General features: G+C 40.9%; 2 protein-coding genes across 2 annotated transcripts in view; one reads left to right on the forward strand and one right to left on the reverse strand.

Annotated features, from left to right (window-relative positions):
• Positions 1 to 24: 24 nt before the first annotated feature.
• On the reverse strand, positions 25 to 4,677 carry akr7a3 (aldo-keto reductase family 7, member A3 (aflatoxin aldehyde reductase)). The gene is made up of 7 exons (XM_083939516.1): positions 4,371 to 4,677; positions 2,783 to 2,970; positions 2,527 to 2,631; positions 2,000 to 2,096; positions 1,437 to 1,536; positions 1,205 to 1,334; positions 25 to 343 (listed from the first exon to the last, which is right to left on the reverse strand). Exons 1-7 carry the CDS (start codon positions 4,666 to 4,668, stop codon positions 182 to 184), a joined length of 1,080 nt encoding a protein of 359 aa, XP_083795642.1. The 5' UTR covers positions 4,669 to 4,677; the 3' UTR covers positions 25 to 181.
• A 3,459-nt stretch (positions 4,678 to 8,136) lies between these two features.
• Positions 8,137 to 13,803, forward strand: part of megf6b (multiple EGF-like-domains 6b) — a 62,698-nt gene continuing 57,031 nt past the window's right edge. The window contains exons 1-3 of the mRNA XM_083938352.1: positions 8,137 to 8,274; positions 9,819 to 9,953; positions 11,116 to 11,225. Of these exons, the coding sequence (XP_083794478.1) occupies positions 8,183 to 8,274; positions 9,819 to 9,953; positions 11,116 to 11,225 (337 nt within the window). The 5' untranslated portion in view covers positions 8,137 to 8,182. The remainder of the gene's footprint in view (positions 8,275 to 9,818; positions 9,954 to 11,115; positions 11,226 to 13,803) is intronic.

A 13,803-nucleotide genomic window follows, 5' to 3' on the forward strand; every position in this document is an offset into this window, starting at 1 on the left:
TGAATTGCTCTCCACATGAAAACATACTGGTCTCCAATTTATTCATTCATGAAAAAAAAACATTTCAAATGTGATTTCAGCAAAAAGCTACATATAAGTAACTACAGGAAAGGGACTTAGTAGATCTTTCTGTATAAACTTTGAGGCGATTTGATTGGACTGTTATGGAGATTTTGGCAGTTCAACGGAAGTAGTTGGGACACTCGTGGGCTACGAGATTCCAGGCCTCATTGAAGGCAGCGACCACTCTCTCATCCAGAGGACCCTCCTCTGCAGCAGCCAAGTTTTGCTGAAGTTGCTCCATACTTGACATGCCAATGATAACTCCATCACCAAGGTCACCCTGGAACAGCAGACAATTTAATTGATAAAAGAGAAAAATTATCCGTTTCATGGTAAAACATTTTCCAGCGACCAGGCACTTTCAGATGAAGAAATATCTCAGATTATGGTATTAACAAGTCATGACCAGCCTAATTCTATGCTTGGCCAGTTGCTGTAAAATGATGTATTTTTTTAAAAAGTGGGATTTTTACAGTACAGGAACAGATTTGAATGCTTAGTGTATGTCAAGGGGATTGAAGTTGATTTATAAATTGTCCTGGTAAATGTATGAATAATATACCTTACGGTCAAAGTGCCATTTAGGCCTTAGAATGTTTATGACCGGTGAATAATCCAAAATAAAAATAATTTGTAAAGATTAAAACTATAAAACAGCTCTCAGTAGAGCTGCAACAATCTGTCGATTGACAGAAAATATACTATTCTGATAAATATTTGTTTAAGTCATTTTTCAAGCAAAAATGTAAAAAATTCTCTTGTTGGGTTTAAGACAAAAACAAGACAACATTTTGATGTCAACAAGAACTTTTGGAAATGTGACAGGCATTTTCTTACTTTTCTTAGAACAAACGATTACTGGATTAATTGAGAAATGGTTTGCAGATTAATCAACAATGACCATAATGGTCTTGAACACTGATTATTGATACAGTAACGACAAAAATGTGTTTAAATTCTTGAAAGACTAAATGTTGCATGATGAAAGCATTTTAAGGTCCCTTTTAGCTCACATTTTGGCAGCGTCGGTACTTGCTTTTTGAAATTCTGAGGTTTTCAAGAGTTTATATATTGTAATCTGTCCATGATGATGATGAAATATGATCTCATGCCACTGCAGTGATTCATGCACAATGCATACCTTAAGTTGGGAGTGGTGATACATCCAGCGCATAGCAGCAGAGGTCATGGTGGGTTTCTCTGAGCCGTAAGCTGTCTCCAATGACTTTATAACCACATTTATTGCCTCAAAATGACTCTCTTTCCAGTATCTGAAGCAGAAGAGGCCAGACATAGTTTTATTCTGTGCTTTATCGCACAGAAATCAACTTATCATGAAACAAGTTACTTCTCAAAAGTAAACCGTCTTTCACCTGTCTCTGTATGCTGCAGCCCAGCTGTTACCAAAGAATCGTCCGGCAGGTTGGGAACCATCTTTGTCTTGGTAATGGTACTTTCCTGTCAGAAGGCCACCTGCAGAGGAGGAGTAATGTCAGAATTCAAGCGAAAATGATCTAAAGTTCTACAATTTATGCACTCAATAGTGTCGCTCACTCATAAATGAAGCATTTCTGTGCTACATTTTGAGAAAAAGTGACTGTCAAAACAAGACCAAAAAGGTCTACAGCCATGCGAGGCTAAAGGCTATAAATGCTAATGTTAATATCCTAACATGCTGATGATGGTGCTAAATGAGAAGTTAAAGTGATTTCAATTCATCCTGAGGAATGTGTGAACCAAATTGTATTTATATTCATCCAATAGCTCTTGAGACATGTCACTCAAAATCCTTGATGTCAACCTCACGATGGCACTAGAATCAAAGGGGATTACCTAAGTCACTATGTTCTTCTGTGCACCCTTTATCACTGGGTGTATCTCCTTCTGAATAAAACAATACAAATGAAGACTAACACATAAGAAAGATATACAGCACCTGCTAGAGGATTGTATGCGTAGAATCTCATTCCGTAGTATCTCAGACAAGGCAGCAACTCGGTCTCAACCTGTCTTGTAGTGGCATTGTACATTCCCTATGAAAGGTTTTAAGAGTCTACGTTAGAGGAAATAAAATAGTCAAAGAGTGAAAGTATAGTAATCAAAGATAAAATTCAGATGGTGGCAATTCAGTTCGTGAGGTAGAAACCGCACTAAGGCCACATTGTTTTTCCCCATGCTGTGACGGATGCTTAACCAGGGTTTCTTTCCGTAACAAAAACTACCGCAATTCTGGATAAGCAGTTGCACAAAAGATTTAAAGGCTCACTTTGAAAAGAAAGTAATTTCTACCCCAGCGATGATCATGAAAGAGGAAAAGAATGGGATTGGGAACATAGCCACAAATATGGAGGGATGCAACATGGACATGAATTGAGCAGCTTACTTGTTCTAGGATGAGGCAATTGATTGGAGATTAAACTACATGGCTACAATAGTACAACTACAAACAAAGTACCAGAGTACCTGATAGACAGTGGGAACAATCCAGTTGTTGTGTCTGCAGATGGTGGCAATTTCAGCCACTTCCCAGGATGCATAGTTTGACAGGCCAAACTCCTTGAACTTTCCCTAAAGGATTTAACATAGTTTAATAAAATCTTCTCAACATAATTTATACATTGAATTTAAGAATTGAATGTCACCGTCTTGCTGTACCATGTTAATGGAAAGGTTCCAACAACACTTATAACTCGGAAAATTAGGTATCTGGTCTCTTTACCTCTTTGTGGATTTCATTGCAGGCCCTAAGGGTATCCTGTATGGGGTTTTGGTGGTCAGGTGCATGGAGGTAAAAAAGGTCCACACAATCAGTCCTCAGCCTCTGAAGAGAGGTTTCCAGCTGAGAGCGCACACTCTCTGGCTTCAGCGTCTTCCCGTCCCAGGGATTGGCCTTGGTAGCGATGCTTACTGCCACAGAGAAACATCAAATTAAAAGTGTGTAATTTAAAGGATGTTTTCAACAAACAGCAGTAGTTTCTGGTGGTGTGGTTATCAAGTGATATTCAGAGTCTGATATTAAGAGGACTGGCCTGCTGGCTCATTAACCCATTCAACGGGCAGATGAAATCATGATCACTCTGCGCCATTGCACTATTATCATGTTCACAATTTCCTTGACCTGTGTTATGATATAGGGACTGAAATATATCAGTCTCTGCTGATCGGATCTTAAACCATTCTTCTTTTGAGCTGTCTCTTGTGAGCCCCCCTGGATTAACTCCTTCAGTTCATTAGTACAGGGCTTGATTAAGACAAAACCTGTCTGCTAGTTGCCATACCCAACTCTGTCATCAGTAGCAATTAACTTGACACCATCTTAAGATGCCAAATTGGGTCAGGGGCGTAAAGTGGTGGGGCAAAAGCCCCTTCCCTACTTCCTGCAAAAATATCTGGCCAGGGTCGTATTGTGGGTTTGGGGCTTTCTCTACTCCTGGCCCCTTGCTCAGACCACACCCATTTTCAAACTTGACCTTCATTTTAATCTCAACAACACACCTGTAACTTTTCATGACTGTATCTTGTACGGTTGCAACACTATCACAGCAACAAAATCTGTATGCAGACATATCAACACTTAGCAAAATACTCAAAACCACCTCTGTCGTAGTTCCTGCTACAGTATGTGTCTCCAGGACCACATTTTGCATTGATGACACCAGGTGAAAACAATACCATTTGATGCTAGTGTAACATAGAAGCTTGTTTTCATCCGCAGCCAATTGCCAGGTTAATAATAAACATACACACACAAGTGACATAACAGAACAGGACACAAAATACAAAAATTAAACACAGCAGTATGCCGATATCACACTGACAGGTCAGCGAGGAGGGGAAAACGATCCTTTGAGTCATGAGTTAACGTTAGTATCTCAAAAATGAGAAAGTATCAAATATTGACTTAGTCTCTCAAAACAATGAGAAAATAGCTTAATTAGAGTGTTTTGAACAACTATGAATTTGTCACACAACAAATAGACCTTTTTAAAGGAATTACATTGCTAGGCAACAGATTTGGTCCTTGTTAACTTCCTGTCAGCTGATGTCATTCACATTCACTGCAACAGGAAATAAACTAGGACACATTTGGAAGGTTTATGTTTACAACTTTGAAAAGGTCTATAACGTTAGTCGTCCCAAATCAAAACGTTGTATCCGTGAAAATGTATTCAAAACAATGCCCGTTGGTTGGACACAGTTTAGAACAGTTCTTGTAACCATAGTACTTATAATTCCATGCAGGTGGGCCACTCAGTCCACAGCGTCTGCACACAGCCTTACTAAGAATATGGGTGCTTCAGATATACCTGTTTTGGGGAGATTCATGCCCCCTATGACCGCCTCTGACTTCCCATCCACGTACATGAAGGCGGTGTCCACATGGTTGTGTCCCCTGTCCAGGAAAGTCTTCACCATGTCCGGACTCTGCTCGGCGTCGGCTCGGCCACCCAACGCCATAGTTCCCAGTATGGAAACCGGCCGCTTAGTTTGAGACGACGACGACATACTTCGACAAGCCACAAACCTCGGTGAATGTGTGAGCACGTCTTTAACAATACAACTCTGTCTTACTGTGCACACTCTTCTTGCTATTACCCAATGCATGCTACACTACAGCAGATATGGCATACGACTATGAGCAAAGGTCGTTGGAAGTGTTGATTAGGGAGCGTCGTAAAGTTACTTAACCGGTTTAAAACGAAACATGCAGAGATATTTGCGTCGTTGCTTGGCTGTAGTTGCAGTCGGGCAAAGTTCATTCTCTGTGACCATTTCCTGTTGCTTTAGACGTTAATATTTGGCTTTTCAGTTGCATAAACTGTACAGGATTTATCACATAGATGTAGTTATTAGTTTTAACCACAGGGTGTCAGCAAATCACCATTTCGTTAAAGATGCTCATGGGTTTCTCCTGCAATATGCAGTCGAGATAAACAGTAGTCCTGCTTTAGACATGGTAAGCTAATATTATTCGGTAAACATTAAAATGGACAGTTTTTCCAGTGCATCCTAACCAAAAAGCCAAGTGAGGGGGCAAAAATCGGCACTGTATGAGAAAGGGCATCAAGTTTAGATTGGAAAACATGCAGAAGTGTTATTGTGAGAATTCGGCTGCTGTGCAAGGTGAGGAGCTAGCTAATTTCCATTTATATTGTTGTGTTTTAGTTGTGCGTATTGCATTAGAGGCCTATGAGTGTCTGGGCTTTCCTGTAAGTAAATTAGGTCATGATTATGGAAAGGTTTCCTTTGTGAGTAATGGAAAGCTTGCTCTTGGAGTTAAATCCATACACGAAATAGTTATTCAGGCACCTCAAGGGGTCATGGATGCTGTAGCTACTGCATAGCATTGCCCTCAGGCAACACCCCATCTTTTTTTTTTTTTTGATTCCTAAACATGACAAATTCCTAAACATGACAAGTGTTATGACATATCTGTAAACAATCACATGACGTGCAGAACTAGGTGTGAAGTATCAATTTCTTTCCAGAAAGACAAGTGAAGTGGTCACATGGTGGAAAGTAAGATCCATCCATCCATCTTCAACCGCTTGTCAGTCCCAGCTAACATCGGGCTTAACCACTCACACTCACATTCACAGGTACGGACATTTTAGAGTCAACAATTAACCAATTCCCATTCAATTAACACATGCATGTCTTTGGACTGTGGGAGGAAGGGCCCCCGTACCTGGAACCCTCTTGCTGTGAGGCGACAGTGCTAACCACCACACTACCGTGCCGCCCTGGAAAGTCAGATAAATGTCACTGTTTTGCATGAAAAAATAGAGACAACTTGAAAATAATAAAATGTGTATGGACAGCTTAAGAAGTTAGGAAAATACTGTCTGATAGTGAGGACAGTGAATTTGAGGGAAGTGACAGCAAGGAAGAATTCATCTCAGAATCAGGGTTGAATAGCAGAAAATCACTGGTCTACATCCACTTTATTACTCCTGAAGTAATTACACTTCCACCGATAACATCACATCCAGACGCATTAGTTCAAGAAATTCTCAGAAGATATCCTTTGATGTTATCGTAGAGAGGTCAAGTTTTCGTGCCAATGAAATGGGCCAGTGACCAAATATTCTGAACAAGTATTTTTGCGTAATAAATCAGAATTCAAAATCTGATTTTCCTCTGTGTTTAGTACTTAGCAGGTACCATAGTATGTGCAGTAAAGGGTCAGGACATTTTTAGACCCTGTCTTAAGATGGCCATGTCTCAGAATTGTCGGTTTTAGTTAAGACTTTTCATTTATATTATTCTATTTGTTTCATATTATTTGTTAGAGGGGTCATATGCAATAGTGAAAACGACCCCCTTGACGCCCTCAAATGTCTTGTCCACAACTCAAAGATATTTAGGAAGGGGCGTAAAGAAAAAAGAAAATATCCACATTAAGAAGCTGGAATTATCTCTTTTTATTCTAAAATGCTTCAAACCATTTAATCAATCATCAAAATAGTGATTAATAAAATAGTTAACACCAGTGGCGTGCACAGACTTTTTGAAGGGCAGGGGCGAAAAGGGAAAAATGGGCACATATAGCGTGTCATCGCCATTGAAGAGGGCACTTTAGCACGTGTTAGCATGCATTTTGGGTCCCAGGGGGCTCTTTAGCACGCGTTTTTCAACAATTGGTTGACAACTAATAGGTTGATCTTTGCAGTTCTAACAGTAAACATGTCTCCAATTGTGTATTTTATCGGTCAGTGTAAAGCTAATGTTCATAGTAATGGCTTGTTTCTGGATAATGAAGCTGTCATGTACTTGAAGGGTATTTGGAGACAGTGCACAGAAGGTGGTGAATTTAGGGGCCCAACAGTATTTTACCCCGGGGCTTACAAACAGCTGAATCCGGTCTTAGGTAGCCTGTAAGAGCCTAGAAATAAACAGAAATTAATTTGTTGCAGTAAAAAAAATACTCTTACTACTTTGGCAACATATCTCAGATGAGCTCTGGTATGTCTGAGAGCCCCTGATCTAATTTAAACAACATGCAGTGTAGCTGGTACCCTCGGAGGTTGCATGGACAGTGGTGACCCTGGACTCTTTGGGGTCATGCACACACATGCGCGCAATGAAAGCTTTGTTTGGAGATCAGCAGTAGACGGCCCTGGCGGCTGACCCTGTGACCGCACCATCAGCTGTTTGCCCTGCAGAGTGACCACTAGCTGCAGACTCAACCCCAAACATCCTCTGTTGCCCGGCGGGTGATAGTATATCACTCAGTTTTCCTGGATGTCCATACTTGCCATGAGTGGTTTACACTTCCTCTTTCTCCAGATGCATCTCTACTTTGAGTCAGGGCTCATTTTCTACGCGCGGATGTTGCGCTGCATGTGCGCTAATTGCCCAGCTCCACGAGCTTTGTTTACATCAGTACGCGCACATGGAACTAAACGTCATATTGGTGGAGGGATTGAATATCAGCAAATAAAAGTCCATGTAAATATCCGTATACAACCACAAGTCTCAATGGGAATGCGATAAAAGTTTTTAAACATTTTGAAAACAAACAAAGTTTGACTCATTGAGAATAAACGACAACACTTTGGATCCCAGTAAAGACACAAGTAAGGTGCACCGTTTACAACTCCGCGTGCACTTTGCAGACTGCACGGTGTCTTGTGTGTGTGTGTGTGTGTGTGTGTGTGTGTGTGTGTGTGTGTGTGTGTGTGTGTGTGTTTCAGACGCCGCGGAAGCTCTGAATAATAAATGGAACCTTTCCATCCTCCCCCTACAGACCCCTGCCATCATTACCAAGTCAATGGAGGGAGGCAGAACGCGCTCAGCCTCCTCGACTTTTTGCCCGTCAGTCCAACATCTGCAGTGACTCGTAGGTGAGCTGCAGTTTTCAGTCAGTGTCACACATACACACGCACAACGACTGAGGGCTAGAAAACACGCCGCATGTGATGGCTGGGTCATTTTTGGAAAGAGCTGATAGTTTCCACGCGGAAGATCTCATACGCGCCTTTTAAGTTTTGAGCGCTCGGATTTTTTATTTGGTTCTTTCTTTAGTTATATTTTTTTAATGGTTAAACTGCTATACTCATGAGTGAGGTTGCGAGTAATTCACATCATTTGACACTCTGATCCGAGAAGAAGAAACATGAATAGGGATCTTTTTTCTTTTTTCCTAATATTTATTATAGAGACTCGTGCAGTGCGTTATGGCATCGCCAACAACCTCCAACCCTATATGTGAGTAACCTTTTATCATATATGTTTTGTTGTTTATAACTTTATAACGTTTAAACATACTTACGTTTTCGTATTTGGATTTTAGGGATACTGTTCACTCTTCATCTTCCTGAAGAGATTCAAATTCCTTTTGAAGTTTGAGTATACAGTATGGGAAGTCTGCTGTTTCACCTGCACATGCAAAAACTTGTATCAAAGAGTCCACCAGAGGCAGAATACTGAGGCTTGTTTATTTTATTATTTTAGCTATAGGTATCAAACAGCACCTGGATAATGGATCCATTTGGTAGATGCTGGAGGATTCATTTAGCTGTTATGCACTCTCATCATGGTCTTTGTTGTCTTCCACGTACTGTATCATTATAATTTTCATGATTATATCTTAGCTCTGTGTGTTTGGTCTGCACTCCATGCCTAACTCTGTCAGAGTTAGTTTGAAGCTCCACAAAGTGAAGAGCCCGACAATTATAACAGCTATTTTAAACCCCCAAAATAATAAATAAGGAGCTTGAATTATGTGGGTGAATATTCTTTGCGGTTACCTGCCACTTACAATAAGGTCTTTCATATGTGTACAGCTGGAGGTGATCATGATTACTATTGTTTATGAGATGAGCAGCTGGATGTTGTCTTAAGATTCCTGCTGATCTCCTTTTGCAGAGTCTTCCTGTCTGTCCTTGGAGAGTTACCAAAGGAGAAAATGTTTCAAAGATCATGTTGCGCTTCTTTTGATGAGGCTCCTCTGTGCACTGCAGCAAATGGTGTGAGAGACATCAGTGGCAGGTCTGCCTGTAAACCCAGACAGACTTTGTGTAAGAAGAACAAAACATCACAGTTGGAAGGCTTATCATGTTTTACCTGGGGCCGAAAATGTTAAACTACCTCCTGTTTCTGCTCATACGCGCAAGTGAAAACATGCATGTTCTACCGTATGTCCAGTGAGAACACTATAAATCTGTGAACTGTCTGGAAGATTAGGGTAATTGTTTTTGTTTGTATTCATTTATTTTTTGTAAATATTGTGCATTGAAGTGTAACTGGTTACAGAGATTGTGCATCATTTGCTTTTGTTTACAACAAACCTGGCTCACATTTGAAACATTTTGATCTTGTTTGGTTATGGTTTTGTTGCTTTTTACATTTGGAAGATATAAAATAAAACAAAAAATCCTTGCTTCTTTCATGCCAGTGCCAACCTCTAAAAGACTAACACATTTGAGATGAATGCTGAGTTCAGGTTGAACTACAGGTAGTATCTTGTGCAGCTCAGTGTTCTGAAAGGTGATGTATGAGGAATTCCCCTTAAGTCTTTAAAATACCAAAATCAGACATCAGAAGCAGCCTTACACCTCAGCACAGGTAATGCCCTCACAGGCATCACATTGTAGTTCACTAGAATGCCTTATTGAATCCCAGTCCATCTATCTTTGCTGAAACATCTCTCACAGCATTCATAAATTGCCCCGCTGACATCTGTTCATCTGTAAAAAAAAAAACCCAAACATGTTGACAACTTAAGTATTTTATCACTGTTTTCGTCTCAGGCCCAATGTCTGTGTGGAAAGGGAGGTGACGCTGGTCGCCCAGAGGCAGCCATGTGTGCAGGCCTTCACACGCATGGTTAAAGTGTGGAAGCAAGGCTGTGTGGGACAGTCCTGGTGCATGGGATACGAGAGGAGGTGAGTAATACGCCTTATTTGTTGTCTGTCGCCACATCCCACTTTGTAGTCAAAACCTCTTTACTCTGTTCTCATAGAAACACTCCCATCTTCACCTGCAGGGGATGTAATGCTTTGCTGATTAATCCCGGGCTAGACCAATACAATCATTATGTCTTCATGATTCATGCAATCAAAAGAATTTATCACAGAGAGCATGATCCTTCATTTGACTCCACCAGCAAACAGTAACAAACATGATGAGTTCCCTGACCTCCTCTTTCCTCTTCTCACTCTTGTTCTGTAATCACTGCTTTGAACCTCTCATACACTTAAGTGCAAGGTGTAGCACCACTTTATCGGGGTTACCAGCTATTTAACACACAGGCGTCTTTGCAGCCAACATTCCTTTGAAAGAGAGTCCTATACACTGCTCCAAGTAGTCCACAAATACCATACTATAACTGACAATTCACTATCAATGTACACCTAACTACAATAATATTTCTCCTGTACAATACTGTATATTAAGCCTTTCAGTTGTTTACTTATTTATTATATTCTGCATTTTTATTGATGATTTTGTTATAGCACTATCCCCTTACACACTAATAAAAGATAATTATTTTATCCTGATGCTAACAGTTTAGCCTGTCTCTGTCAGGAGTTTCTCACTTTGCTATGCAGTTCGCTTTCACAGCTTTATTTACTGTGTCACCGAAGTCAAAGGCTGCTTTGAAGCCAGCTAAGGCCACAATTACTCGCTTTTAAACAAAACATGTTTCCACAATGCGTAATGACCGTGGAGCAATGAGAGGGGTCCTAAAGTACAGGGATAGGCACCGTTCTCTGAAGCTGAGTCTGCCAGTCTCACACTTTAAAATGGCACCTTAAAAGTCTGGGAAAATGTTTGCTGAACATTTTACAGCATGTTGCTCAAAGGACTGGGAAGCATTTGATCAGATTACATGTTTGTTTTTACCAATCTTGTGGTATTTAACCACATGAAACATTAGAAATGATCAGATAATCCCTATGTGTATATATGCATGTTCCCTCATACACTACTGTTTCACAATGGAATACTAAAAGATACCTCTTGCTTCTTTTTAGACTTGTTTTTTACTACCACTTCAACAGGATGGATTGAAAGTTTCCAACTTAATGTTTGTCATGTCAACAGGACAGCATACTACACTGCATACAGACAAGTGTACCGACAGGATTATCAGACTGTGTACAAGTGTTGCCCTGGATGGTCTCAGCTTAATGGAGAAGCAGGCTGTCTGTATCGTAAGTATCCAGGTCTTTCTACTTTCTCTCCCTTAAAGTAAAAAAAACAGGTTTTGCAGGTAGGTATGTTGACTAAAAGGCAATATGTCTTTTCCCAACTCAGCAGGAGGAAGGGTGCTTCAAACATCACCTTACTCTTGGCACAGACATCCTAATAAAAAAGGTTTTCAGAAAAAAAAGGTCAAAAGGGTCAAGAGATGCTTTGCCCATCCAGTCTCCCCAGCAGATGTTTTCAGTCAGTGCCCTGTCCACATAACTTGAGTTGTTACAGACACACAAGGTTTAGATGTGGATGGTGGGAAAAAAATCTCAAGTGTTGAAAGAGTTCATGTGTTGACATCGCTCTCAAATGAGGTTTGCCTTGTAGTATCTTGTTCTACACTCAGCTAAAAACAATTACGATCTAGGTGAGGTCATGGCTCTGTAGCTCTCTATAGTTCACGATAGATGAAAGGTGCAAAAGGCCACATTCCCCCTCTAGCTGTGGTCCCACGTTTAAATCTTGGCTCTCATCCATATAGTCTTGCCACTCTTCTCATTCAGAGGTGTGACATGGCAGTGCAGTTCAGGGGATTGTATTATGGATATGAAAACGGACAAGCCCATCCAGTGTTTACCCCAACCAATTACAGTCAATGCCCACAAAACAATACCCATCTGCTCATGGTGGAGAGACCACCTGCTGACACACACAAAATGAACAAAGAAAATATGAATCTCCCCTCTGTAATTCCAATCCATGGTTCCATGTATGGAAAAGTAGTTCTGTTGGTCACACTGGGGCTGCCAGCAGCTCATCTCCTTGCGGATAAGCTTAGCTTCACACCGCTAAGACCAAGAAGCCTCCTTTGATGGGATTTTACAGCCAGTGATCCAGAGCGCATAGCCTGCATACCATAGACAGACCCTTGGCAAAGCCTTCCTGTAAACAGTTTGTCCACTGTCCGGTTGACTGACAAGAGAGTTCCCACTTCCTTGTTCTCATTGCCCTACCTGGAACTGACCTGTGCGCTCAGTGGCCAGCGCTAACCCGCTGTACAGGCACATTACTGCTTGGGGTAGCGCTGATGTGAAGTGGCTGGGATGTGGAGAGAGAGAAGATCGCCTGGATGTGCCTGTCATCAGTGTCTTATTATGGCATCTATGCTCTCTTCAAAGAGCTCTTTGTTTCCAGAGAAAAGATTATGTTATTGAACTATACAAAGAAGCATTACGCTGTCTGCTATGCAATGAGTCTGGTTAGTTTTAAAAACACTCATAAAGAAATGTCTTTAAGATACATTCCTCAGGACTGTCCAGTGTCTCCCCCACTTAAGTAGAAGGGGGGGTTTCTCTTTTCGCGTGACAATGGCTGCTCTCTTCGACGTGAGGCAGGGCTTTTATCTCTGTAACCAAAGACGTGGCAGCACTTTGAGAAGGGACAAACTAATCACCCTTTTCTCTGAGCCATTGAACCAGGATAAAAGGAAGCTCACACCAGAATCCTCCCTCTCTCACTCCTGCTCACTTTGCTATGCACTATCTGTACTGTACCTCAGTCAGCACAATGCAATCTGTGAGGCTGTTTTCAACAGCATCTCTAACATCCAAAGGGAAAAATCTGCTTTGCGAGATGTACAGCTTTAGCAAATCCTCTGAAAACCTCAAAAGAAAGGAAGATTGGGAAGATGGGAATGCTTTGTGTTTGAGATAGTGATTTAGTGTCTGGCACTCCTTTTGTTGTTTGTGTTGTCCCTCTTTGGCTCTCTGTGTGTTCCCTAATAAAATATCAGTGTAAGGTAATTAGGCGAATGACTTGACTATTGTGAGGTAGTTGAGCGGAATTGAGACTCTAATCATGTTGTAGATACATCACACACAGTGGCTGCAAGTTAAGTATTTTGTCCTTCCTTTAGTCCACCTGTGTTTCTTCTCCGTACAGATGTTGACATCCTGTCAGTCTTGCAGTGACTGGCCTTTGTTGTCGTGCTCTCCAGCATTCTTTACATAATTAGTCACACATTTGAAGAAAAAGTATAAGACAGCACATGTCTGGTCACATTTTATTCTCCTATTTTGACACCCCCCCCCCCCCCCCCCCCACACACACACCTTCTTTTTTTCCTTTTTGTTTTGTTTCAGGCTGTTATCATCTAATTATGAAGGGTTTGAGATTTTTCCATGTACACAATAGCATCAAATTAGAGTTCTCATGCGGTTTGCAACTATTTGAGATTTTAAGTTTTTGTTTCCAAGTTCTGATGTTTTCCAGCATTATTACACATCGATGAACTGAAGCTGTTGCTGTTCTTCCACCATGTAGTTATGCTCTGCAGAAATGCAAATTAGGACTGCGACTAATGGTTGATTTAATTATGGTGGCTCAGTGGTTAGCACTGATGCTTCACAGCAAGTGGATCCTAAGTTGAATCCCCAGTGTGTTTCCTCGGGTGTGATCGATGCCCACTGCTCTTGATAGAATGGGTTAAAAATGTGTCTAATTCTCACCACACTACGCTGTGCATACATGTATATGAAAAGAGAAAATAATCAACTTTAAAGTATATACAAATAACTTTCCTTGATTAATCAATTAATC

The sequence above is a fragment of the Echiichthys vipera genome, assembly GCF_963691815.1.
Source record: "Echiichthys vipera genome assembly, chromosome: X".
NCBI classification, from domain to species: Eukaryota; Metazoa; Chordata; class Actinopteri; order Perciformes; family Trachinidae; genus Echiichthys; species Echiichthys vipera.

What these genes read in the sequence shown, in the direction of transcription:
- akr7a3 (XM_083939516.1), bottom strand. Translation starts at nt 4,668, where the DNA reads ATGCATTGGGTAATAGCAAGAAGAGTGTGCACAGTAAGACAGAGTTGT. An exon ending in GCAATGAAATCCACAAAGAG is followed by an intron (nt 2,632 to 2,782) that starts GTAAAGAGACCA and finishes TAAATCCTTTAG; the next exon opens with GGAAAGTTCAAGGAGTTTGG. An exon ending in GCTGCAGCATACAGAGACAG is followed by an intron (nt 1,335 to 1,436) that starts GTGAAAGACGGT and finishes CTTCTGCTTCAG; the next exon opens with ATACTGGAAAGAGAGTCATT.